Genomic DNA, 27,972 nt, shown 5'->3' with positions numbered 1-27,972 from the left:
GGAACAGTTCTGTTTTTTCCAGTAAACGTACCTACAGAATGGAAACGGAATCTTCCCGCCAACAGGAATAAAATAGCATTACAGGTTATGAGGATTGCTTCAAATTTTACCGTCACGAATGGAGGCAGTATGAGAACTCCCAAAGAATCAGTGCATCGCAGAAGGTAATCGATAATAATAAACATGCTCTGGAGCCCCACCACGTATTCCTGCAACGAAATGCTGGTACCTCGGCTGTTCATCATAAAAGCACGACCAGCGCAAGGCGGCTGCTACAAGCCTTGCCCTGAGGCCTCCCGCGGCCACCCCGGCCGCCCTGCCCCCCCGCTCCAGCCGGCTCTTCCCTGCCACCTCCTGCTTCTCCCTGCACTCCTTCACGCCATCCCGCATCTCCGGCGCGGGTTAAAAAGATGGGTTTCATCTCTCTCTGCCAGTCCAAACTGGGAAGAACCGTGAGATTTTATAAATAGCATTTCACAATTTTATATAATCGATGGCTAACACTGACCTTAATATCGAAGCTCCCCGTGATGGGGAGGCCAAAGCACTGCCAAAACCAGCCTGCTTTAGGGCCTTACAAGCAAGTTTCTCAGTGTTTATTCTTCCTCTGCTACCAGTTAAACGCATTACGGCGTTTCTTGGCAGTAGCTCAGCTCGTTTTGAAACCGAACACAGCATTCCCACCAATACACATGAGGGAAAGCCCGGGCCGGCAGCACCCCTGCTCCCTCAGGCTAAGCCCTGACCGTCCAAACCGGTACCCGTCACGGCTTGCCACCTGCGCGGCGCCGGGAGAACCGGCTGCCGCCTCTGCCACCAGGGGTAGGCGCCGAGGGCGCCCCGCACGCCGGCCCGCCGCACCCGGCCTCCCGCCGCCCGTCCGTCACGACGAGCGCTGGAGACACGGCCAGGCCCAGCCACAAGATGGCAGCCTGCCGCGCGCACAGACCCACCCCGGTGACGCCGGCCGGAGCTCGGGTTTCTATTGGCCCGGAGGAGCGGCGGGGCGGGGCCGTGACACAGCCGGCTGTGACCCGAACCGGATTTGATTCCGCTCGCTGTCGCCGACGGCCCCGGCTGCCTTACCTTCCGTCCCGTCCCGTCCCAACGCCGCCAACGCCACCGCCATGGCGCTCAGCGATGCCGACGTCCAGAAGCAGGTAGGGCCGCGGGCCCCAGCCCGAACGCGGGCCTGCGGCCCCGGAGCGGGCAGCGCAGCGGCTAGGGCCGCTGCTGGGTCTGCCTCCCCGCACTGCGCTGGGCCCGGCGCGGCCGGCGGGGAGCTGACAGGACGGAGCCAGCCTGGGGAAGGGAGGCACCGAGGGCAGGGCGGAGGGGGCGGCACCAGGCAGCGTCCTTGCCCTGAAGCCGTGCTAGGTGTGGGGCTCAGGTGAGCCCGAGCTGCAGGGCTGTTGCCTGGTGAAAGGCCAGTCGGAGAGGGAGGGGCAGTGGCCGCCCCAAGCCCCGCATCAGCAGAAGCGGCCGCTGTCAGCTGCGGCTGGGTTGCGAACAGGGTCTGCTGCTCCACAGTGGCGCTCTCGTGTGAGAGCAGGGGTGAAAGGGGAAGGATCTTGCCTGGGATCTTAGTAAGAAAGAGAAGTCCCTGAAAAAAATTATTTTTTTCCCTGGAGGGACTGGTCAGCCACCCATTGGGGAACTTCGTTGAGGCATTTTGATGATGTATGAATCCAGATTTGAATGAAAGGGATCACGAGTTGCCTTTATGCTGTCAGCAGTGTTTAATTGCACTTTAAGGCAGATAAATACGTTGCCTTGGCTAAGTTCTGTCTTTTTAGATGTTGCTGTCTAAGGACTTTCTACTCTGTTTTTTCTTACAACTATACTCCATCTCATTGACTGTAACTTAGCATTTGGGTGGGCTGTATAGCATCCTTGAATACATTTTTCAATTCTGTGACCAAAGCAGAGTAGCACAACCTGGGTTTCTCGTGCAATGGAAATTTACAACCCTGAAGTCTGTGGACACTTGGTGAGGCGGGACACTTTGTCCTTATTGACAGTAAACACTGCCCTTGCCTAAGAAAGCTGTTTTGAGTTGGGCTGAAAATCGTGTGCCATGTTAAAGACAGCACAGATCCAGTTAGCACTGGTCTGTGGAGTTTCCTACAGGTGATGAGCAGATCAGCCAAGTTCCCTTTGCCCTTTGCATGCAAGTGCTTCGAGTCTCACTTTCTCATTCAGTAAACATAGTCTCTTGGCAAGGAAGCATCACATTGAAAGTAAAATAAGTAGGTTGCCTTTCTCCAAAAGGGGAATTGTAATTACATTCTGTTGCCTTTTATCTGCAAAGCTTGGGGTTTTTTTTCTGCCTCTTCCGATAATAAAAAGAAAGCTGACATTGGGGTGGTCTTGCTCAGCCACCACAGACCTGAACTTCAAAGGTTATAGTTCAGGATCTGTTGGTATAGCAAACACGTAATGCCAATATCATTTCACATCTGCAACTTTCCTGTCATTGTTTTACACGTTTGAGCCTAGGGTGATCCTGTTAACTGGAAAAGAGAATGCTGCCAATGGCATGACAGTTCTGCATATGTATAAATCCAGTATCAACTGTCCAGCTGGTCCTCTGAACCCTTAACTACTTGCCATGGCACTTTCAATAATTTTCACTTTAAAATTAATCTCTCGTTAAGAGTTCTTGCCATTGATAGACTTGCTTTCTTGATTCTGTTAAAGGTGTTTAATAGATTGTTCCATCGAGCCAGTCTAACATCTAGAACTTCCATGGAACAGATAATCACACTGCTACTGATGGGGAAAACCCTCTCTTCCTTTCTGTTGGAAATACTGCTTTACTAAAGTTATTAACTTCCTTTAAAATTAATCAATGTTTTTAATACTAATCCTGTTTATAGATGTGAAAGTTTTACTTATGATGTCTTTTCATTTCCATGAAAAGCAAAAAGGGATTTTAGTACAACAGATTTTGAAGGAAAAAATTATGTTCAATCTTATCAGACATGGGGAAGTGGATGCCATGTTAGCTTGCTTCCATCTTATTCCTCTTTGTTGTTCAGAGGATGTTTCTTGAACACCCAGAACTGTTTAAAGTACTTTTTGAAAATGAAGAAACCAAACCAAACTGGAGGAAGTGACTCAGTAATGCAAGGGTTACTACTGCTACACAAATGTTCTTAGTCTCCTTCAACAGTAGGCTATTCAGCAAAATAATTTACTTTTTCTATATGCTTTTCTTGTCCTTTCTGAGATGCAGGTAGATCTAAAGCTTGGTTTAACCAGTCATCTAATCAGGCGAGCAGGGTAGGAAACTGACCCTGTAAGTAGACATGCACTTAGAAGTGTTGCAAACTGGAATTGAAAGAAAAATTGCTGATTCGATATCATATCGATGTAGCTCTTGTTGTTTGCTTCTCTGACTGCGTATGCTTAAAATCTTCTACTTGTCTGTTCACTTCTGTTTTTTCATCTATATGGGAATAGTACTGTTCTGCACATTGGCTCAGTTTTCACATTGCCACTTTCTTATGTCTATAAAATACTTCATTTTAATATGACATTATTTAAATACAATCTTTTGTGCAACTTTATGCAGACCAGCTTGTCTACAAAATGTATGTCATCACTAAGTGCAAGCAAAAAGTCAGTAGGTTTTTATAGTCTGCTCAAGTATGGTGCACTCCATCTGCCCTTGGAAATAGCTGTTACCTGTTCAAAGCTGCAGTTTGGTTGGACATGAGTCTTTACAGTCTGCCTGAAATGTGAACCTAAACATAGGCCTGGTCACAGAAAGGCATGTGATAAATAAGCAGAGCTGAGTATAATTGCTTTCCTTGTCTTTAAGCTGTTGGGCCTGTGCTTTATAGTGTTTTGAGGTGGTTTCAGAAAGGTTCTTCAAGTAGAATGTATTAGTGCATACCAAGCTCTAAAGCAGTATGTGATATACTTGGTGTGGTCTTGATCAACTACTGCTGCTGTCTCCTTCGCCAGCTCCTCCAAACTAACATGCAGCTGCTTTATAAAATCATTTTGAGTTGAACCGTATAGCAGCATTTTTTAAAAACCTTGTAAGTCTTTACAGAATGTATTACATTTTTTCAAGAAAGATTTCTCGGGTGTGTAAAGGAGCTTCTGGTTGTACAGATCTGACCGGAGTGGTCAGTAGCCCTTCACTTTGCTTCACTGGTCATCTAGTGTGGAAGGTGCAGGCTCATTCAAATGCCATCTATGCCTGATGTAGAGCAGGGATTCTATGTTAGTCTTCTGTGTTTCATGTAAATGTCATAACAGACAGAGTACTTTAATTTTACTGTGTGAGGATTTTTATTCTTTTTTCACTAATCCCAGGGGGAAGAGAAGTTGTTCTCACTAGTGAAGAATGAAAATACCCAGCCTTACGTTTATATAAATTTACTTTTGGGTTAGGTGGGGTTTTTTTGTACAGTTGCATATCTAAAGTGCATTCTTCTAACGACAGTGAAACAGAATAATATAGAATTATTTGGGGAAAAAAAATTCTTGTAATCTCTGTTAAGATGAACTGACTCTTTGACCTGTGTGCTCAATTTAATTTCCTTGAAAAACAACATTACATTAATTAGTAAATGGATGTGGAAGGCCGTACTGTACAAATGAGGAATATATATGTACTTCCTCTCATCAAAGTCCTTTCTAACAGAAAATATTTTCTCCCTCTTGTTACAGATCAAGCATATGATGGCTTTCATTGAGCAGGAAGCCAATGAAAAGGCTGAAGAAATAGATGCAAAGGTAAAAATGGAAGTGCAATGTCAGTAAGTGCAAAAGGAAAACTGCGTCTGACATCCTGTTTTGGTAGTTGCAGTCAGAGCAGTCCTAGAACACTTTTGTAAGCTACAGCTTACTTCACGTTTAGTTATTACATAGCAAAAAATTATGCTACCAAATAAAGTTGATATTTGTTAGCTTTTGACAAATGAAGGCAAGTTGGAGCTATTTTTTGATCAAAATTTTCTTAGTGGCTCGTAAATATAAATTTATTCATATGCAAGTTCACTTTTTCATTTTTTTAAGAAATCGGGAGAGCTGAGTGGTAATGTGAATAGACTGGATTCAGTGAAACACTTTCCTACAACTTCTATATATAACTTGACATCACTAAGGATTAAGGGAGTTCTCTGCATAATTATGAATTCTGCTAAGGTTTGTCATAACAAGCTATTACTGGAAGGCTTAATTTTAATTTTTGCTTGACTTCCATAGCATGTCAGGCAGAAACGTTAGTAGTAAATAAAAGCATTAATGCTTGTAATCTTGCACAAGCATACATGCATGTACTAAAATGACAAAAGATGAAAGTTAAACAGATTGAATTACGTTGGTGAAAGTTTGTTTGTTAAGCAGGTTCATAACTGTACCTAAACCTGTGTAGCCATATGCAGACTTAATTCTGTGATGTGATTTAGTAGGTATCCTGGGGAACTAAAACATAAATCCATATTAAAGGCATGAGTTGAATTACTTAGAGAATTGTTCAGTTAAGCCACAAGAGGCTGAGTTTAATATTAATCCGGTTATAGAATATAGATGTTTACTAAAGAAGGATTAATAGTGCCTTACAACCTTAACAATCTGCATTATAGCAATAATGAAATATCTTGTTGGTATTGGACTCGGCATATGTATTAGTAATAATATTTAATCTCCCCTAAACATTTAAATGTACACAAATACTTCATCAGTACAACAGCAGGTATTGCTGATTATCTGCAAACATGAGTCAGAAGTTGAGATTGGATTCTCAGGTATAAATAGGAAAATTTGCCTTGTGTTTTCACATGCTATCTGGCTAGGTTTTATAAGAAAGTAATAGCTATACTGCCCCTTTCCTTGTGTGAGAATTGCTTAAAGTAATTAAGTTTGTGAACACTGAGGGCTGGGTAGCTTGTTTTAGGTGGAATCTCTTGTAGCCAGAAAAGAGACTGATTCTACAATAACAAATCAGACCTGAAGCTCAGATAAAATGAGTTTTGCTTAACAGTATATAATAGTAATTTCGTGTCTGAGGAATAAATATTGCAAGGAAATAAGCATCAGTTAATTGATAAAATAAGCTGTATCTCAGTTAGCAAGGTTCTATTTAAGCAGAACATGTCTTCTACTGCCTTTGACTTGAGTGTTGGTTGACATGTTTTGCTAATACGAAGCCATAAATTGTATCATCCTAGTCTATGAATGTGCTCTGAAAGTGTGGCTGTTTCATTTTGATTCTGTTTTTTTCAGCCCGTGGAATCAATTTCCACTTCAGTTATTTAATTTTTACTGTAGGCAGAAGAAGAATTCAACATTGAGAAGGGTCGTCTTGTTCAGACACAGAGGCTGAAAATCATGGAGTATTATGAAAAGAAGGAGAAACAAATCGAACAGCAAAAGAAAATGTAAGTTGCTTGGGTTATATGGCTGACTTCAGAGCCTGAGCTAATTTTATACAAAACTGCTCTTCCCTGGCAAATAGGTAAACGTAGCCAATCTGTTTAGTCCTAATTATGAGTTTCTAGTTTTTCCTGAGGAGAAATTATCAAAGGTGAGCTATGGTAGTGTAACTGTTAGTAAGTGTGGTGAAAGAATCTCATACTTCTTTATGTAGTTAATGTCTAGAACTCTACCCTGGTCTGTTAGACTGGGACAAATGATCATATCGTGTTTAGTTTTGGTGGGTCTTTACTGGAGGGCATAGTCTGCATTGTAGTCATTTATGCAAGTTCCGAAACATGCCAGTGGGTGAACAGGCTTTGTTATTAAATGTTGTAGTATTATCCTTAAATGTAAAGTATACAGTCAAACATTGCAGTTCTTCTGTCAAAGTCTGATGGATTGCTTCAACTCTTGTCGTTCAACTTGCAGTCAGATGTCCAACCTGATGAATCAAGCAAGACTGAAGGTCCTTAAGGCAAGGGATGACCTTATTGCAGTGAGTATCTCTGTAGTAAAGACACAGAGGTTCTATTTCTACCATCTGTTAGGAAGTGTTCTTAACCATTCTCTAAAGAAAAGTAATGATTTGTGATTTAGTGATGTTTGCTTCAACATACCAAAATGACTTTCCCAGTTGCTTTGGGAAGTCATTAAGGATTTAGTCCAGCTTCACTAATCTGCTTCAGCTTGTTTTCACAGTTTATATTACCTACTCTTTTAGGGAAATACAGTTCTCTCTGCCAGGAACATTGCAGGCAGGGTTGTATCTATCATTTGGACAATAGCTTATTTCTTTAAAGAGCAGGAACTCTTGTCTTGCATGGTTGGTAGAACTGTGGAGTGCTGTTTGCCTGAAGCAACATTTGTGCATTCAAGCTGTCATGGCTTAAGCAAGTAGGCTTATAAGGCCATTAACCAGGCTTTTCTGTCTCCTTTAGTGGCCCCTAGTATATGAAAAGTTTTGTTTCTTGTTCTAGTAGGTGACCAGTCTGTGTGTTGACATATAGTCTGTGTGATCATTTATCAGAGCAGGCTACGTTTAGTCCTAGTTCAGGCTCACTATGTTTATCTCACACCATGTGTAGTGTATTCTCGTTCTGCTGATTATATAGCTTGCAGGTTTCCTGTTACCTCTTACCCTGTCTCAGGAACAGTTTGAGTGTTCCATGTTCTGCTAGATGGTGCTGTTGAGCTATTGGAAAAGCTGTGAGACCTGTAGGAGTCAAAAAAGAAAAACTGGATAATGTTCAAGTTGATGCTACCGGGGAAAAAGGGGAGTTAGCAGAAGAAAATAACCAGTTTATTGATTCTTTAAACCTAGTTTCAAATTTTAGATTATATTCACAGAGAGGAGGAAGGTGGGTGGCTAAAGAGCTAACTATTGTGGCAGTCTCTGCTGGATAATCTTTCTCATTTATCAGCTGACTCAACCTCATGCTTCTGAGTAATACATAACACTCTTCCTCATTTTAAAACATTTTAAATCACATGCTGCTAGCTCTTTCTTCCCGTATCAGATCTTTGGCCTCTTTCCTGAACAAGAGAGATGAGCAGTTCCAGAAATGCTATGATACACTAGGGTAAACAGTTTAACTAGATTTGACCGTGGCATTAAATTGTGATAGTCTTGCATCCTAGGACTGATAGTGTTAACATGCACTCTTTTTTTAAATGCTGTGAGGCAGGACGGTAAAGAAAGGCTTACACCAAATCATGCAGTTTCTTTATTTTAAGTAGTTGGAGCTATGTTTGAGTTGACTTGAATTTCTTAAAAATTCAATCCCATCAGATACTAATTTGCTGAATGAAGATAATCAAAACCAGCTACTTTAAATTAAAAATGAGCTCTCACTTTTAAATTTTGACTTGCATTTACTTACAAATAAAAAATACCTAACCTGACTATTGTTTGATAAAAAGGTAAAAGTATTTCTTTGCTCAGCCACAAAGCTGAAAAATTGTTATTTGGGCAACTTGATTAGTTTTCATTAGGCAATGACTTACAACATATTTAGTTTGTCTGTCTGAATTAATATTATAACTACTGTCCTTTTACTGTGGAGGTCTCCCTTTTTCATGAAAAAGGAATTGTTGTCAGGTTATAAGGGTTCAGATCAGGGCAGGGAGAAGGGAACTGTTTGGAAAGGATATTGTGCCATGCACAGAGATGAAGGTCTAGCTTGGATGAACACCAGCTGGAGTGTACGTTTACGTGTTGGCAGGGTGTGATAGCTATAATAGGAGTACAGAAAGTTGGTAGGCATGAAACCAAATGCCAAACAGATGGGCTCTGCTGATCTGATTTCTTCTGAATGTAGGATTTACTGAATGAGGCCAAGCAGAGACTTGCCAAGGTGGTGAAGGATACTGCCAGGTACCAGACACTGCTGGACGGACTAGTTCTACAGGTAAATATTTAAATTTTAAAAAGTAGAGGTCCACATCCCTATCCTCTTAGGTATCTTTCTTCAAATATAATCCAGTAGAAGTTAGAATTCTATTGGAGTCTAGATGAAATGTTGATGGGTGACCTCTGAATTTCAAACATCACTTCTACTATACCTGTCAGTCTTGGATTCTGAACAGATAAGATTGCATCTTGTTTTGAGGTGTAAAACCTGACATACCAAGCAGCAGTTCCCTTGTAAGAATAATTGCAGATGCACACACATACATTGTAATGTGCATTTAGGATGCACACTTTAAGCTTCCATAGTAATTAATTGGATCTAATGCACCTTTGTCAAAAGCTGTTTCTCCAAACCTAGAAGTCAGTAGTTACCTGCTTTTAAAATCTTTTCGGCATTTGAGACTTGTAAGTCTTGGCTTTGACAAATTTGCTGTAGTATGGCATGAGTCTGTGACGGACAGACAAAGCAGAAATCAAAGCTTTGCTTACCCAGAATATACGGTCCTCAAGCCCCAGAAATCAAGTGCTAAAATCCAGTCGGCATTGGCCGGGGTCAGTGGTGTGACCACTAGTGCCACCTTCTGATGTGGATTGGCCCTGTTACTGGAAATTCACAGCAGCCAGCCACCAGCTCTCCTGTCCGCAGTCTGATGGCAGGATTTTCTTAATGGTGTTTGCTACCAGCTTGTGCTTCCGATTCGGCGTTGCTTGTTTGTTACTTAGGTCTGGTATTGCTGTACATCACACAAACCTGTCTCCCTCTTGCAAGCTGGCCACGTCTGTCTTGGCTCATTGTATTTGATCCAGTGAGGGACCTATACTCGTCAGTACGCACAGTTGAACTAGATGATTGCTTAGGTCCCTTTCAACTGGAATTAAACCTATTCTATTCTCATGTGTTACTACAGGAACTGCAAGGTGGGAATTATTAGAAAAGGCATCTGAAACTACTGCATGTCTTCTCCAAGAGATGCATAGGAGAATACAGCTTGGCTGCTTGCTCATTCTACTTAGATAGCAATGTTCCTTATGTATACATGTACATTGTCTGGGCACCTCAATCCTATGATACATACATTTAGTTGCACCTGAGTTCCAAACTTGAAGCTAACAAAGAAACACGTAATGCATAGTTCTAGGCTCTTTCCCAGATACTGGTGCTGTCCTCTCAGAACGTCTGTGTGAGGTGAACTTGCGAGCAAAGAACTAAATAAAAGAGGCTAATACTGCCAGGTTTGGGGTTTCAAATTGATCAGCTCCTTTCCTCTCCTGGGCATTAAATAATTCTAAAACAATTAAAAAGTTGACTTTCTGATACTGTAATGGTTATTTTGTGCAGGGTTTCTACCAGCTGCTTGAGCCCAGAATAGTTGTTCGTTGCAGGAAGCAGGATCTCCCTATAGTTAAGGTAAGACACCTGGAACAGTTTGACAGTATCCTGCTCACAAAGGCTGGGACCTGCCTGCAAATATTTGCTGCTCAGATCCCATCGGTGTGACACGAAAACAAGCTTTGCTTGCTGTGCTTCTGCTGCAGATACAATGCAAGAGAACAAGTGCACTTTGCAATTTGAGGATCATTTGCTTGCTTGGATATTACCTAGAAAACTTTTAACATTGCTGCAATATTAAGAATAGTAATTGGTTTTGGCTCAAAAGCCATACTGAAATACATTTGCTTAATAATAATAATAATAATAAAAAAAAAAGTGGTGCACTAGCATTTATCCGTGCTGATTGGAGGTTTATCTTGTATCCTAGACTGCTGTACAGAAGAGCATTCCCATCTACAAAAATGCCACAAAAAGGGATGTGGATGTTCACATTGACCAAGACAACTTCCTGCCAGAGGAAATGTAAGGAAAATGGGAGTCTTTTGTACGGAGCACTAACTTAATGAAACTCTTCAAACCACAGCTCTTACTAGAACAGTCTCAGAAAATTATGTATGGAATATCCTCACAGTGTGTCTGCTGCTGCTCTAGTGGAATTTGGCACTTCTTCGTGTTAATCAAGCGCAGACTCCAGAGTTTCCTCCAGACATGCACTGTCTCAATCAAAAATGTCAATAAAAGTTTAGCGTAAGCTCCAGACTGATTCACAGTACTGAAGCAGAGAATAACTGTATGTATAAACTTCACTGTTGGTCTTTTAAAGAGAGAGAATATAGATGCAGTCACGCTTTCTATCTCAAGGTGAAGTAAATTGAGTCATAAGGTGTTGCAGGATGATCACATAATGGGGTTTATGTCTGCTATGTCTTCAAAGCTCTGTTTCCATATAGTGTGACAAAGAACATGGCACAAATCCGTGTATTCTGATAGTCAGCAATTTTCATGTATGGGCCAAAACCAGAAGTTATAGCACTCTTCCTCACATCCCAAAATCTGAAAGCTGTCTATTAATAATAAAATACAGAGTCTGAAGCTGTTTTGAAGTGACAAATTTCATACCTCCACTTGCATTTACATAATGCTAATGAGGACCCTTGTATGTAGCTGTGGTCTTTGATAACTCCAAAGATGCTTTGCGCTGCTGCTTCACTGGATCACTTTGTGCTGATTCCTATTAGGATGTGATCAAAAAAAGTTTGGTTTTTAAAGCATAAGAATCTTACCTACAAGTATCTGACTTGTACTGATTTGAGATGGTATCTCTGCTACATTCTGACTTTGAGATGTCTGATGGATTCCACAGATTATTTGTTTTTTCCCCACTTTCTAGTGCTGGAGGTGTTGAAATCTATAACAGTGATGGTAAAATTAAGGTTTCCAATACCCTGGAAAGTCGGCTGGACCTTGTAGCCCAGCAGGTGAGTTTCTCTAACAACAATTTGGACAAGATATAATTAACTAGTTTTGTCTTGTAGCAAAATCCTGGTGTTTGCAATGTGTCACAATAGCGTGGGATCAGATTTCAATGTGGATGACGAGAAGTTATTTTTGAATGGGAAGAAGCAAATTCCCTAGTGTTTGTGCTATTCTACAGCAAACATGGCTTTCCTCAGAATGATCCTTTTTGAATTAAGCATGAGCATAAAACTCTAGAAATTATGATACTGAAAGACTTGTTATGACTGCACTGCAGTCAAGACATTGAAAAGCTGAGGCTAACTCGGATTACTGAAGCCAGCTTGAGTATTAGAAACTTTGGGTGAGACCTGTTATACCCTAGTGGAAAAAACTAGCTCTGGCATCTCTTTGTTATGCTGCAGTATAGGCAGTCCTTTTAAGTCTATAGAGTAGCAGGTAATGATCAGATAAAGGCTTCAGAAAACTCAAATGAATTGACTTGCTAATTTTGAAGCCTAGCCTAGCTATTGTACAGTGCCTGCAATGAGGAATGTACAGCAATTGCATTGCCTGTTGCATCTGACTGATGTACTCTTTCTCAACAGATGATGCCAGAAATCAGAGTGGCTCTCTTTGGTGCTAATGCCAACAGGAAGTTTTTGGACTAAACCTCTATGAGAGAAGGTGGGATCTGTTCCGCTGCCATACTGAAGGGGATGCAAAAGCATCTGCTAATTTAAAAATCTTGAAATATAACATTACTGTGTCATCCAGTATCTGTTCTTCAATGGAATAATTTTGCATACCTGCTGTGCTTAGCCTCTCTACTTGTGGTTAGAATGTATCGCTTAAAGGATGTGAAGGCATACATATTCATTCAGAAGTGACACTAGAAAATGGAGGCGTTTGGGCTCTTGGCTTTCCTTGCACTGTTGTGGCTCTGTACAGACAAGTGGTCCGTTTAGGGTCACTCTCTTTGCTTTGGCCACATCTCTTTCAAATTGTCTAATCTGTGAAGCAAGTTACTGTGCTGCCGATGGGAACTCTCTTTTTGTTTAAGGTCTTCAGTTTATGGAGGGCATGCATTCCTTCCCAGGGTTAGTAGATTAGTTCATGTTACTGGGTCAGGCATTTCTCTTCTGTATATGTGAATTAAAAAACAAAAGCCTGAGCCTGTAAAACTTTTATTTATTAAAATAAAAATGCGTGTGTGTGTGTATGGAGTTCTTTGTAGCTTCTCTCGGGGGGACTGGCAGCAACGTTTGAAAAGTGGGCTTGTGTGCATAAGGACTTACTGCTTGAGGGCTGTGTGTAATAACTGTTCTGTGAAGCTAGAATTCAAGTGCATGGAGTACTGTCAAGCTATTGCTTCAATAATGTTGGATTGTAGGCAAGCCTTTTGAGTAGGACTCGAGGATGAGCTTGATGAACTTCATTCTTCCTGAAAAATGGGTCAGTAGTTTTGCTCCCTCCATTTTCTTTCACAGGAGACAACCAGAGTAACACAACTGCACTACTTAAATCCAGTCACAGGTTTGTTGCTTCTGTGCAGGGGATCCAAGCTGTGTGGTAGTAATGTAGTAATTAAATGTCAGAACCTGAGGACAACAGCTCACTCTGTTGCGGCTATTCTCTCTATTGTTAGAGTAACTATTAAGTTAAATAACAGTAGTGCAACTATAATTACCTAAGTTTTACTAATGCTTACTACTTTGCTTCTGCTGTGATGACTAGTATTGTCTCCACATTTTATGGCGTAGGACAGAAAAATTCTTGAGGTGACTTTCCGTACTACAAGCCTCTGCTAGAATACCTGACTTACTTAATGCTCAGTTCTGAAACTTGCTTCATGGAAGTAAGAAACTGATGAATTACAGCTTGAAATAATCTTCTCTAAGTATTGCAGTGGTTCAGGAATGATAGGAATTTTACATTGTGCCATGAAGAATACTTGCCAAGCTGCAGCAGTGCTGCTTTATGCAGTGTTTTTAATCTGAGGCCCTTTCTTCTCAAGCTGAAGTGCATGCCCTCATGTAAAGTAGACTCTAAGTGCTAGATAAGCCTTTTGCTGCCTCATTTCTCTAAAATGGATGTTGACTGCTAAGAAAATACTGAATCCAAACCTATGCATTCTGTTTCTGGAAGAAATGCTTTTGATTTCCTCTTACAAAGTAAGATTCTTTAGCTAAGTTGTTTTGGGGTTGGTGTTTGGTGGTTTATTGGTTGTTTTGTTGGGTTTTTTTTGTTCTATTGCTTCTTGCTGTTAAGTTTAGGTATCAGTTCTTGTTTTCCATATAGGTGGTTATGGTATTTATTGTTCTAGTGCTTTGCTTTTTGCTTGGTTCTATGTCTGGGCAGTAAGTGTATCTGAACTAAAGTCCTACTCTTTCTAGATTTTGGGTAACTGTTACAGCTTTCATCTTTGCAACTGTCAGTGATCAAGCTTCCTGCCTAAGCACTGGACTCTGGTTTTGTGACACACCTGTAGTAAAGTAAAAGCCTTTGCACATGCATGCTTAATTGTATTGTGTCTTTTGGTCCTTTCTGATGGCTTCATCCAGCTCATCAATAAGCTGTCTTCCAGTGTTTTGAAAATGCAGTTGAACTTATTTGGGTCCTTACTTTCTCTACAGTTATGTCGAGGAACAGAAACAATAAATGTTGAAATAGAGGGCAGTGTATGGAAATAAAATATTGAGGGGTGAGACAAGAGGAGGTTACTCGTCTTTGGTAGGTAATGTGCACTATGAATATTTGTCAAGACTTCAAACACTTCAGAAGATCGTATCTGAAGAAGTGAATGGCCTAGATTTGTCTGTCATCATTTGAAAGTGTAGCTTTTTTGTTGTCCCAGTGCTACTGTTGCCCTTGGGAAACTGATACAAGCAATGTGTAATGCATGTAGATAAAGTCACAGGCAGAATAAGCTTAAAGGTTGGAACACAGAAGATACAGATGGCTCTGTTCTACATCATTCGGCAGTGATGGGCCATATTACAACATTATCTTCAGGTAGGTTTTAGTCACAAAAAAAAGTTGTATTAAAGTTATTGAGACCTTTTCTGATACTAATAACAAACAGGCTTGGCTGTGAGAAAAAGGGATTCTCTGTACAGGATCTGATGGTCTGCTTCCTTCATGCATGTAGCGAGACCTTCACAAATCCAGATCTTGTGTACTTTTGAAAAGCAAAATACCAACTAGTTAAGTGTCTGACTGGATCTCATAGTGGAAGTTACTGAAGTTGCTATTTACCATTTGCTTTCTTCTGTCAGTTTTGTATCTCCTCTTATATCGTCCTGTGCAGGAAAGAGGAAGAAGTGACCAGTCATATTTGCATACAAAAATTAGTGTCCTCAAGAATGTGTTTAGTGTGGGCAGCGGTAATTCAAAGCAGATCCTTAAGAAATGGTCTGAGCTTTATGTATGTCACATCTGAAGTTAGAGACTAGTGGTTTTCTACCCCTCTGCACCCTGTCCCCCAAAGCTAACTGAAGCATTTAGGCTTACAGAGTTTATTAGTGGAATTGAAGGCACTCTTAGTGTGAACCATGTCTGCTGTGACAGGAGTTTCCTCCTGCACCAGCAGCTCCCTGCAAGTGTGTTACAAGGAGGCACTGATTAACTGTAATCTTGGGACAACCACATGAGAGAATTTGATTACAAAAAACATCTGCATTGCCTGGAACATCCTTATCCCCAGGTAATAGGGGCTGTTACCAAATTTTATTACCTTAAAGATGCAGAGAAAAATGGAATATCGTGTCCAGGTTTACAAGTAAAATGTGACAGAAAAGGAGCTTTTCAGGTGGATTTCAGAGTTCCTACTAGAGCATTGTTGCAGCACTGTTTTATAGTTTGAACTGTACTGCTGATTTAAGCAAATGAAGTAGGATGCAGTTCTTACTGATGTACTTGATGACCTAGGGCAAATCAATGAGGATATTGATCTTTATTCATCTTTGTATAAGCATGCAAAATATTGCAGTTGGGTATAGTAAACAAGCCCTAAGCCAGATCAGCACATCAAGAAACTGGGCAAATACAGGGAACAAAGGAGGCATTAAATCAGGGTTCAGGTAAAAGAACTGTGATGGGAGAGGCAAGCACTGCAGATTAATGGAGAGTGCAGAGCTAGTTCTGTCTAGTGCTGGAAAAGGAGTTAGGGAAATGGATAATGTTGCACTTGTTCTGTACAGTTGGCAATGGAAAATTTAAGAGCAGGTTTGACACTAAGTGATCAGCAGAGGACTTAAAATGTTACTGCACATCTGAGTCACAACCTCTTTTTTAGTACTTGGTTTTCACACTGAGAGGTATTAACATTAATCAGAGAGACACATGCCGTACGAATGATCCCTGGAGGTACACGCAAGTGTCAAGGTGAGAGAAAGACTGGAAGAAAACAACCAGAAAGTACTGAGAACTGAGGCCTCGATGTCTTTATTAAACTGGTAACAGTTGATAGAGTGATAACTTGTGAAAGGAAGCTCTGAGCTGGCTGTCAGGGGGTGAGTGCTACCCATCAGAAAACTGGTAGTGACAGGGTGAGCGTGCTGCAGGGAAGCTGTCGAAGTGCCCAGCTCCCTGCTGAGAGCCTGTCTTGGAGGAAAGCGTGGCCGTGACTTCCATACCATAAGCCTTGGTAAAAGCTAGCGATGAGGATCTGGCTTTTGGGTGAATTGTGCCATGAAAGCCTGGCCGCAGGCCTTTGGGTGCTTGCTGTCCAGGCAGGTCGGAGGTCCCAGCTGCAGCTGGAGGCAAGCTGGCAGAAGGAGGGTACCTTGCTGGTTGCATGCCCCTGTCTTGACCTGCTGACATTAGCAAGCAGTGGGAAGTAAGTAACAGAAGAATATGCATCTCTGTTGGGAAGTAGAATAGCGTTAGGTAACGCTTTTCACAGACCAGTAAGCGTACACAGTACAATAAGGCTGGAGCCATCTCCATAGACCCACAGTCTGTACCTAAAATAGTTTGGGAGATAAAGAGAAAATTCCCATTTATTTAATTCCAAAGAAATTGCAGTAAGTGAGGAACAGAAAAATCTGGAAATAAAAGTGAACTTCCCCAGAAGAAAATTCGAAGCAAAAAACTTTTCCTTGGTTAAGTGAACTCTGAGTTGCTATTCTGGGGAGCAATGACTGGAGACTGCAGTAAAGCAACTTGGCAAAAGGTGTTTAGCCCTGAGTGAGAGCCCAGACAGACTGCAGCGCGGTTTGGCTACGTTTGCCGTTTGATACAAGCAGCTCAGAGAGGCAGGTGGGGGCCCCCATCCTGCCTCTCAAACATGTTTGCAGGGAACAGGCCATGACAAGAAGTCATGGGGAAGTTCCTGCTGCTCTCAGCCAAGGTAGAGCTGGATGGGAAACCCCAAATCTGTCTTCCTAGGCATCTCTTTCAGAGCATCCCACACCACTTCTTTGGCTTTGCTTTAGAGAAAGCAAGAAAAACATCTGTACAGGAGCATTCTCAGGTTAAGAATCATACTGACTGTGCCAAGAAATGTCATTTCTCAGCCCATGTCACGTGGTGGAAACCAGAAGCTGTGGAAATCAAGGCTGCCACATTATTTTAGGTAGTTCAAGGCTGGTGTGTTGGGGAGTCTGCACAGTGAAACCACTAAGGGTGGACCCTCCCAGCATTTCTGAAGGCCCTTTTCCATCCCTGTGTCCAGGAGTGTTTGTAAGGTCAGCTCTTTTTTTCCAGACAGTCCCCAGCTCACACATCCCCTACCTAAACACCAAGTGACTGCACATGCCCAACCTAGCACCAGCTGCAATCCCTGGGGCTGTTCAGGATCCTGGATTTCATCCATCTGCCTGTTGCAGAAACATCCCTGTTTTTCACACAGAGAGCTGTTAGAATTCTGTCTTTTAACAGAAGGATTGGAAGATTATGGGTTTCTGAGAAGCTTTGACTTTATAGCGTGAACCTCTAAAGTCTGTAAGACTTGCCTCCAAACCAGCTGCAGGGCATGCAGGAAGTTCGTGCTGCCTTCTCCTTCCTCTCTCCTGGCTGCACATACGGGTTCTCCAGCCCTGTGCATTAGCAGGGCCATTCCTTTTCCCACCTTCTGGCTTTCTCCCCTTAGCAGGTAGGTGCTGGTATAGAGCTGCCACCCTTGAGTATCTACAGCCCCATGATGCTTTCGGTGACCACAGGATATCGCATACAGAGGCAACATCTTGCCGACTTGCTGGAGGTGGACAGGAGGATGAGGGAACAACTGTCTTGAGGTTGCCCTAGCTGGTGAACTGAACACAAATGAGGGAGAGAGGGACACCTTGAAGTATTCCTGGTATCTGGAGGGTCAGTTAGGTTTTGCAGAACTCTTCTTTCATCCACACGTGGTACAGCCTCTACCCAGCTTCCTTGAGACCATTGCCTACAGTGCGATTGTAACACCTTTCTCCCAGCAAAGGTCACTTTTACACAGATGGTCACAGCAATCCTGTAGTGGGGACCCACCACGGGCAAAACCTTCTTGGAGAAAGGCTGGTGCCTCCAGGAGAGGGAAGCCTCACTATCAGCAGCAAAATGCTAGAAGTTAGTCCCAAAGCAATTCTTGAGTGGGAGCACAAGAAAATTACTACTCTGTTTAAAATGAAATTATGAGTATTTTTCCCACACAGACGTGACAGTTTAAGCACAGCTTCTTCTCCACACTCTCCCTCAGCACCAAACATTTTGAAGGAATGTCCAGGACTGGGACGGCAGGAATTGGGAAGCTCCTTTCACCTGCTGCCTGGATGAGTTCCCAGACGCCCCTGCCACCACCCGTGAGCTCTGTGGGACAGGACTGCAGAGCCCTCACTGAGACACAAAGGGCTTATTGAGGTGCTTCCCTGCACCAAAGGGATTCATCACGCTGCACCAAGCGACAGCCTGGGTGTCTTTTTGTGCCTCCCCAGTCCAAGCAGGTCTCATCCCACCCTTTGGGATCCTGAAGCTGCATTTCCAGCATCTTCAGGAGACAAACAAATCCCAGCCAGTAAGTCCCAGCTCCTCTCCCAACCACGACCGCCTCGACTTTCTGCAGAGGACAGCCTAGGCATGACCACAGTGTGGTGACACAGACGTGTGTGCACACACTGGCACACTGACTGCAAAGACACTGCTTTCCTGGCCGTGCTGGCAGCACCCACCCCTCCCTGCACTCACAGGTCTCCTCTGTGATTCCCTGCTCCCAAAACAGACTTGCCTGTGTGCACCAGCCCAAGGGCGCCCAGCAGCAGCAACGTTTATGGTCTCAAGACATGAGAATCCAAAAACGGTCCTAATGTGGCCTGTATGACAAAGAAATTCCCTCCTGACTTCAGCTGGTGATTGGCTTTGAGCCATGATGCTCAAGATACCTCTGGGAAGGTTTTCAGCATTTAGAACTGGGGTACTATTTTATGCTGCTCTGAAACACAGAGGTATTTCCTTGTTCAAATGAAGAAATCAAGCGGCTTCTCAGATATCCTGCAATGAGCTCCACAGATTACTTATGTACTTATATACTGGTTTAAAAAGTTTTATAATAGATGTGCCTATAGGGATCACATCATTTTTTCATGGCAGGATAAATTTGGGTCACTAAAGCTACTATTTAATCATTTACTCTCTGATGGTTATACTCTTAGGTCTAAATGCTGTCCAGACGGAGAAGACTCCACACACCCTATATGTATAGCCAGCAGCCCCATGCACTCCCTGCATATTCGTGTACTGATCAATGTTTCAAACACCCTGGAGAGGTGATACTATTGGATCCACAAATGGCAGAGATGAGACACCCAAGATACCTACACACCATCTGCACAAAGCATAAAAGCGCATGCAGCTGTCCCCATGGCTGTACAGGCATATTTACGTCTGCTCACTATGGCACGCTCGTGGCACAAAGGCACAGATGCAATTAAAAATGCATGTGGGCAATCTCATACAAATAACTGCTCCCCCAAAGTCGTGCACAGCCTTCATGCGTGTCAAACCAGCGTGTACACTGTGCGGGCTTTGCTAAGCAGGTGCTGCTCCAAGCAGCCGCTCTCAGAGCCCTCCCAGCCTGTCAGCAGGATGACGTGGTGGGAGAACAAAGCCATCAGGAGTTTGGGTTGATGGCCAGGGCTCCCGCAACGCCTGCAGCGGCCCCTCGGCTACCTCACAAATGCTGGTTGGGGTGGGAGAAGTCCCTGCACAGAAACGGTCTCTAGGAGAAGAAATGCGGGTGGAGTGACAAGGTCTCCTGAGTCCACAGCATCACTGCACTTTAGGAATGGGCACAGAGAACTGTTACCACGGAGGATGTCCGTGTCCTGCCTGTGGCGATAAACACGCTGCTGCGCTGTGCCCAGGGGGAACCATTCTTGACTAAGAGCACGAGCACTTCATCACTCATGCTCTAAAAATCTTTACATTTTGACATTTCCATCCTAGTGTAACAATAACTACTGCTGTGATGTAGGTTAGAAGTGCTAACCTATTAAAAACAATTAAAAATGTTATTATTCCAACTTTGTCAATGCCATTCCGCAGCAGGACATTCCTCAGCCTCATACATGTTATGTCATCGTCAGGCACGAAGTGTTTGCTTTCATCCAAGCTGAAGCATTTGCCTTTCAGTTCCACTAAGTGACCTCTTGTGAAGTCATCTGGAGTTGTAAAGTAAATTGGAGCAACCATCTGGCTTTTTTTCTGTTCCTTATTTAATATATTGCTACCATATCTTCCTGCATCTGATAGGTTTTATTGCTCTGTACTAATCATTCCTTTTTCATCTTGTGTTTCCCTTCTTCATTAAGCACCAGCTACACGCAACAGCTGGAAGCAATGGCTGTGTGTGCCAGCAGGGTAGCCAGGCTGGAGATGGCTCTTGCCTTGCTGCCGTGGTGGGCTGGCAGCAGATGGGTGTCCACCCCTTGGCCCAGAGCCCCTCATGCTCCCTGGAACCCACCAGGGCACCCTGGCCATTGCCTCAAGCCACCAGGGAGGCAGGAGGGGCACAGCTGTGCCTGGTGGGTGGCAGCTTTCATCTGAAGCGGGCTGGAGAGGCATCTGAGGGCGCTCACCCCTCTGTGTGTCCCCGACAGCTATAACTACAGGTCAGCTTTTCCAGCCTGATGGCTGGCAGGAACAGGTCTGTCCTCCAGGCAGGAGGTGGCTGTGCAGCACAATAAAGCCCACGACTTTTCTGCAAGAAGAGCTGGGCAAGAAAAGCCTTGCTTAACTTATGAATTACCCACTAGCTCAGGTGTAGGGGAGACCTGACACGGTGGGAAGACGGGGAAAGTGTGTGTTTCCCCCCTCCATGCAACCCCAGATGGGAATCCTCCATCTGCAGCACCTACCAGGGAAGTTTGCACTCACTTTGCCTCTGTGCCCAAGGTCCCCATAACCCTCCTGGCCCCTCATTAGGTGACAGCGGGGGGAAAGAGGAGCGAGGCAAACCCTTGGAATCCTTGGGGATGACCAAAGCTAGGCTGCTTTATTTCTGTAAAGCACTCTCCACACTGGTGAGTGAGTTGCTGGCATTTGGGTATCCCCCTTTGCTTTGGTTCTAACCTTTTGGCTGGTGACTTAGGCCAGGAGGACCCAAACTTTTTTGGTTGTGCACCCCTACAGGGCATACACCCCCAGTATGTATGTTAACTTATAATTATATACATGTACTACTGTACTAACATTATGTACATTATAAAGCATAGCAAAACTAGAAATTAAAAAAGGATGATATAAAGATGAAAGAAATATTATTTTATTCATTAATACTATCAACAGTGCATTCATTTCAGTATTTTCTTCCTGCACCCCAGTGGTGTTTTCTTCTACATGCACCCCACTTTGGAGACCTCTGATGTACCAAAAAGGCTTTCTGTGCCAGTGGGTGTAGCAACTTCTGTGCTAGAGATGTTGCATCGCACTCAGTCCCCTGTGCATCTCCAAGGGTCTCGGGGCTTTCCCAGAGGCTGAGACTAGGAAACCTCACAGGCCTATGAGGGGACAAGAGGGCTGCAGAAACCTGCATGGGGCAAAGGTGGGTATCTGGGGTGGCAGGGGAGCTGGTTCCCGGTCACCATTGTGGAGCTTTAACACTCTCAGCTTCTCTCAGCAGCACTGAGTGGGGGCAGAGGTGCAGGGATACTGCAAAGCTCCCTGCCCTGGGTGATGGGTCCCTTCGCCTCCCTCCTCAAGAAACAGCAAATCCCAGAGGCAGGGAAGGAGGACAGAAAACCCGCAAGGCACCCCACCCTCACCCCCCTCCGCCGCTGGATGCTGTTAGTGGGAGTGATGGGTGCCTTTCCCTGCTGGCATGGCCTGGGCTGCAGGGAGTGCCAAAGACGAGAGGGGGTTTGGAAAGCAAACAAAGGAAGGGAAGGAAAATAACTTGGGCAGAAGATAGAAAGCATAAGTTATAAGTCCTTGGGAGGTGCAGGGGTGGGTGTGTGCATGCGTGAATGGAGGATGCAGCGAGCAGCAACTTTGATCTCCCAGGACATCTGGTATGTGGGCATCCGCCATACATCTGCCTATAGGGCAAGCCCAGAGACATGCGTGACTGGGAGAGGGGGATGAAAATCCAAAGCAAGATGCTTGCTGTTTCCCATGCTCCACGCACCTTCTTCTTCAAAGCAGGCAGGTGGCATCAGCCCTGGAGAAAAGGCAGGTGCTGGCAGAGCTAAGCAGCGTCCAGCCCCGGCTCCCTGCGTTCCCACGCCCGGCAGTGCCCTGGGGCGAGCGCTGCGGTGCCTGGCCTCGGCCCTTCAGACTGCTCTGGGCAACGTGGGAGCTGCAGCCGTGGCACAGAGGGGCTTCTTGGGCTGCTGGAGGGATATCAGCTAGAGCAGGGCCTGGGGAAAGAGGAGCGACCTTTGGGGTGCATGCCCCGTGTTTAGTTTCAGTGAGACCTGAAAATGGGCGCTCTGAGCCCAGATGGCACGACACGCCTCCCGGGACAGGTGGTGAGTAGGGGCCGTGTCTGATGTTTTGGCGGTCAGCTGCAGCGGTGGCCACCACATGGTGGGATGTCAAAGATGTTGAGCCCCAGTGCTGCTGATTCAAGCACTTTAAAAAAAACCCATGAGAGATTTGCTTGCAAGGGAAAAGGGTTTGTGTCCCCTTGCCACGTGAGCAGGGAGGGCATTCAGGCTTTTCTTTACAGGCAACATTTTTAAATGGAAGATGAATGTCAAGTAATATCACCTGCACTTGGCAAACATAGAAACCAGCCCTGCCTGGACTCATGCCAGAATCAGAAGCGTTGCCCATAAGCACTGCTGGCAGGTTTCTGGCATTGCAGGGGGCTGGATTGGCATCCCTGCTAAGAGCAGCCCTGTCCCTGCAAGGCCCCCAAACCAGGCCAGCTTTCCCTGAGCCACTGCAGCAGCACATGCCCCACTGTGACACACTTCACACCACCGCCCCCTCCGTGCCACCAAATCGCAGGCATCCCCATTGCTCAATGTCCACAGATGTGCCCATCGGTCACACACATGGGACAGCAGCTAGCACGTACACCCATGCAAAGGTCACTGCCTTCTCCTCCTTGGGACCCAACATCTGTCTTGCAGTGCGTTGCGCCAGCAAAGCAAACCCCTACAAAAAGGCTGTTTCAGTGGTAGGCTTCATTCCCCTCCACCTAGAGAAAAAGATGCCCCTGGCCCTGCCTAGAGTGTCCCCTCAAGGTGACAGACTGGTGACGGGCGGGAGGCTGGGGGGTGGGGTGCTTAGGGGCGGGGGGGGGGGTGGTGGTGGTGGTGGTGGGGTGGGGAGGGTGGGCCTTAGCGCTCTCACTGCATGCCACCACTGTACTTGGTCCGTAACAGCCTCCTGGCAGCTGGAGGAAAGCCCTAAGATGTTGGGCGCTACCGAAGCTGTCTCACACCTGGGGCTCTCCCCACCAGGAACCACTGGGACCTGCAGGGCAAAAGGCGAGAGGCAGGGCAGCCAGGGGAGGGGGTGTGGGGTTTGGTGGCCTGGACTGGCTCTCAGGGAGCTGGGCACTGAGCCGGGTGCTGGGGATGTGCATGCAGACAAGGGTGGAGAACAGGTCTGGGTTTGGTTCGAGTCAGGCAGTGGGCATACAGGTGCAGAGGGGAAAATCAGAGGGGGAGAAGAGAGCTGCAGAGAGGTGGCACTGGCATCCAGGCACGCAGGCTGCAAAGCATGACAGTGATTGACATAGGGGAGAAGGGTGATACCTACAAAGGGGTCTCTAGTTTGTCTTCTACAAACTTTCTGGGGGACTCATGCATGCCTCCATCTTCCTCCTCCTAGTCCAAGGAGCTACCTCCCCCAGCATAAGGTTTTTGAGGCATAAAAGGTCTTTCCCTTCCCTTCTCCTCCTCCCTGAGCTCAACAGATCCTCATCAAACAAGGAACAGAGCAGCACATTTCTCCACATCAGTGTCTGCTGTGCCTGGAAAACAGCACACAGCTCCTTCCTAGGAAAAAATGTGCCCTGGTCCCCGTGATCAGGCTGGAAAGGACCATCTGGATGTTGCAAGGCCAAGCTTGGTGTGGCATCAGAGCTCAGGTGAAATATTGCAACCATCCTTCTGAAGCCAAAACCTAGAGGCTCTCCAAGGGCTTGATCAAGGGGGATTCGTGACAGAGTAACTTCCCAAGGGAATCTGTATTTAGCAGCAGGGAAGTGCGGTAGGATGCATTTCCCTAGGGAAGCGGAGATCAGAGGGAGGGGAGAGGAGACGGGGGCAGGCAGCCAAGGGAAGTGGGGTAGACTGGTATGCGCAGGCTGCATTTCCTCGGGGGAGATTCGTTTCATATGCAGGTATGTCTTCAAAGGGGACACCCGGATGCAGCAGAACATGTGCTTCTGGGATGAATTGCCCCCCTGGGAACTTGACTGGAGAGGCAGACGCCTATGGGAGCCACTTCCCAGGGGATGGTTCTAGTTTGCTGCTGATTTTCCTAACAAAACGTGGTGCTGCGGGATCATCCACAAAAAAATGTGCAGCTTGGAAACGTCAGGGACCATTAGCGGACAGGACTGTGGAGGCAGTAAATCTGCTGGCATGTCCCGTTTTGCCCAGGCTCCTGCTAAAAGTAGTCCTGGTGCAGCCGGCCAGCCTGCAGAGCTGGCTCTAGGCACAAGCCCTGCAAGACATCTTTCCCCACTCTGCTGATGCAGCAAATTGCAATCCAGCATCCTTCTCAGGAAAGAAAATTAAAGCAAGCTCTCTCTGAAATCTATCAGGAGCATACATGGTGCGGTTTCCTTCACTGAATCCCCTCCCGCATCAGGAAGCTTGAACCACCAGCTGAGCCAGCAGTGAGGCATCCCCCCTGCCCCTGGACCAAACCCGAGGGGCAAAGTGGTGTCCTTGTGCCCCCCTGCCCCTTGTAAAGGCAGCCCCCTTCCACCAGCCAAAGGCAGACCTCTCCCCCACCTTCGGCACGGGCTAGGCAAGGGTTTGATGGATTGCAACCCTCCTCCGCCATGGTCAAAACAAAGGTCATGGCCCGAGGAAATTGCAAACAACTTTTGCCCACTGGCCCCGGAAGAACGGGTGCATTTGTGACAAGGGGGTGAACTTTTTATGATCCCTCCAGCCTGGCAGCCTCTTTGGGAAAGGAATTTAAAAAAGCGGGCAGGGAACATGTGGCCTCCTGGTGCTGACAGGGGAGGAGGGGGCAGCCCTGAAACGTTGCTCCAGCCCCATGGTGAGTCCTACCCCTTCCCACCTTCTCCTCCTCCAGCAAAGCTGCTCTGTCTCCTCTCTGCTGGACAAGCACAGGGCCCTTGGGGGTCCCTGTCGGGAGGCCAGCCTTTAGGGCGCTTGTTAAGTCCAGAACAAGTCTGCTTTTTTTGTTAGCGCTTAGAAGACCCTAACATTTGTTATGTGTGTGTATAAATACAGGTACAACACCACTGCACTCTCCGACTGAGCTTACGTCTGGGAGAAAGGCATCTGGGTCTGCTACCACCTGGCAGGGATGTGCGCTGCCTTGCCAGGCAAGTGGCTTGGCTTCGACTTCCTGTGTCTTGCCTTCTCTACCAAACAAAAATTGCAGCTTTGAGGGCTGGATGAGATATAGGGGGGTCCCACCCCTTGGAAGATCCATGGCTGCTTGGAGAAGTTGTGTTTTACATCTCAATGTGGGACAAAAATAAAAATCTTGAATTTATGAGTGCGTATATTTTTCCTAATACCTATAACTAAACATTTCTGTGAATAGAAATCATTCATTTTAGCCTAAACCTGAGTCCTCTAGAGCTACCCAAATGCCTTAGTCCTGCCTTTCTGTGTGAGGTGGTATCTCCCATGCTAAAGTGTGGTGACTAATAGGAAAATTAAAACAGGGAACTTTACCTGCAAGAATCTTCGTTTTTAGGCAAGTATACAAAACCACCGCCCCCAAACGCTGATGGGTGCCAAGGGCACTCCGGTTCTTCCCTCACTGTTAGGCACCCCCCAGAGATGCACCATCCATCAGCTCTAGCAGAGCCTTCCTGTAGTCGGAGCTCTCCCCCAGGGCTGCTTCATGACGGGGGGCGGGGTGAGGGGCTGCCATTTTTTTTCACACCTGAACTGGGCACTTTACTGGTTCCTATTGAAACCAATTAATCCACCCATCCCCCAATCAAGCCTACATGAATTAGTGGGCTGCTCTGAAATAGCTGGGCAAAAAGCTGTAGGTGAGAAGCACCCTGGTGCTCAGGGAGAAGGAGGCTAGAGAGAGGAAGGCACAACCTTAAAGCCTCCGCCTCAGTTCAGGAAAGCTCGCTCTTAGTAAAATGGGGTAGCTTTGCCAACCCATGGAGGAAAGAAAGAAGAAACAAGAATTGTGGGCAGCAGAAAGTAGGAAGAAAGGTAAAAAATTAGGGGGCCATGTGGCCTAGCTTGATACCGCCTGTTACACTCACAATAGCATCTTGTCAAGGTTAGGACGTGGCATTTCCTATAGCACAGATAAGCTTTGTCTTTGCCTGGGCTGCAAGGCAGCTCTAAAAGCAGCTACTTTCCACCCCTTCCCCAGGACTGGTTCCAATTAGCACTGGCTCCGCACAGCGACGGCTTAGCCCCAGGATTAGAAATCTCCCCCGCCAATCCCCTCTGACCCAAACACTTCCTGGGACTGATGTGGTGACCAAATTCCTCCCCTTCCTAAATTGAACAGCTTGCTCTCCACCCCGAACTCTGGCCCCTGTGGGGTGAAGGGGGATATGTGACAGACAACAGCCCTTCACCCACCTCCAGGAGCAACTTACCTTGCCCTGGCTCGGGGGAGGCAATACCCTCGAACAGCCTTTGCAGGGCCCAGAGCCGCGGCCACGCTGGGAAGCCCCCACTGGGATGCTTGGCTTCACCCTCCTGCCCCAGGCAGCAGGAGCAGCTCTGGCACCTGGCTGGTGGTTTTGGGGTGCTCGAGGTGTCAAGGTGCAACAGATCATGTCTCAAGCTCCTCCAAACATCCAGAAGGTGCCAACATGCGCTCCTGCGTGTGTCTTCATGCATAAAACATGTAAGTGTGTGGCAGGGTAAGTCACTCAGACCAAGCCATGGAGGGTGAAGTGAGTCCCTGAATTGCACCAGGAGCAGGGATGCGCTGAGGTTTTAGTCAGCTGTTGAACTGGGGCTTATTTATGCATCTTTGTAAAATGCTGGTGGCCTGAGGGGATGAACTGCACACAGAGGGAAAGGGCAGCTAGGAGGACAGGATGAGGCCCCTGGTTTGGCCTGCAAGTGTGGGGTCCTGCGTCACAGGCTGTTTCATGAGCATCTCTTTGCAGAGGCAGTTTTGCTACTGGGAGCCAGGGGAGCATGCCCTGGCCCCAGCGAGGCTCCTGCAGGAGGGGCAGATGGAGCCTGTGGCACAAGCAGGCTATGCTGCAAAGCTGTTTTGGCAGGAGGAGATGTGAGCAAGAGCATCTGTTACCAGCCCTGGAGGAGACTTCAAGAAAATTCCCTGGAGGGAGCTTTCACCAGCTAGAGCTGGGGAGAAAAGGAAAGGAGCATGCAGCGTGCACCTGGGAGCCTTCGTGCCCACAGCCTTCTGCCGTTCATCTCCCATGACCCCTTTTGCTGGCACCAACTTTTAAGGAAAATTGTCTTGATTTCGATTTTGTCCTGATGCAAAGCGGCTGAATCAGCAAAATCGAGCAAGTTTTTTATTCAGGGACCAGCTGAGCTATGGGCCAAGCGCAAGCTGCCTGCATGCACCTACAGCAGGCACTTTCCCACATGAAGTACAGTACAGCCAGCTCCCAGTTTTGATGCTGGAAGGCCCATGAGGAACAGCTATGCTGTCTTTAAACGCTTCCATGCTGAGAGGGCTGCAACCAGTGCCCCGTCTCACGTGGAAGATTTAATAAACAGCAAACAGCGAGTGCCAT

General features: G+C 45.8%; 1 protein-coding gene across 1 annotated transcript; it reads left to right on the top strand.

Annotated features, from left to right (window-relative positions):
• The first annotated feature begins 1,016 nt into the window (after nucleotides 1-1,016).
• ATP6V1E1 (ATPase H+ transporting V1 subunit E1) lies at nucleotides 1,017-12,859 on the top strand. Its single transcript, XM_056340898.1, has 9 exons — nucleotides 1,017-1,160; nucleotides 4,687-4,752; nucleotides 6,289-6,398; nucleotides 6,865-6,931; nucleotides 8,754-8,843; nucleotides 10,185-10,253; nucleotides 10,606-10,700; nucleotides 11,569-11,656; nucleotides 12,242-12,859. Exons 1-9 carry the CDS (start codon nucleotides 1,128-1,130, stop codon nucleotides 12,302-12,304), a joined length of 681 nt encoding a protein of 226 aa, XP_056196873.1. The 5' UTR covers nucleotides 1,017-1,127; the 3' UTR covers nucleotides 12,305-12,859.
• Nucleotides 12,860-27,972: the final 15,113 nt, after the last annotated feature.

This window comes from Falco biarmicus, chromosome 5 (assembly GCF_023638135.1).
Source record: "Falco biarmicus isolate bFalBia1 chromosome 5, bFalBia1.pri, whole genome shotgun sequence".
In the NCBI taxonomy this organism is placed as follows: Eukaryota; Metazoa; Chordata; class Aves; order Falconiformes; family Falconidae; genus Falco; species Falco biarmicus.
This window is presented reverse-complemented; position numbering and strand designations above follow the sequence as displayed.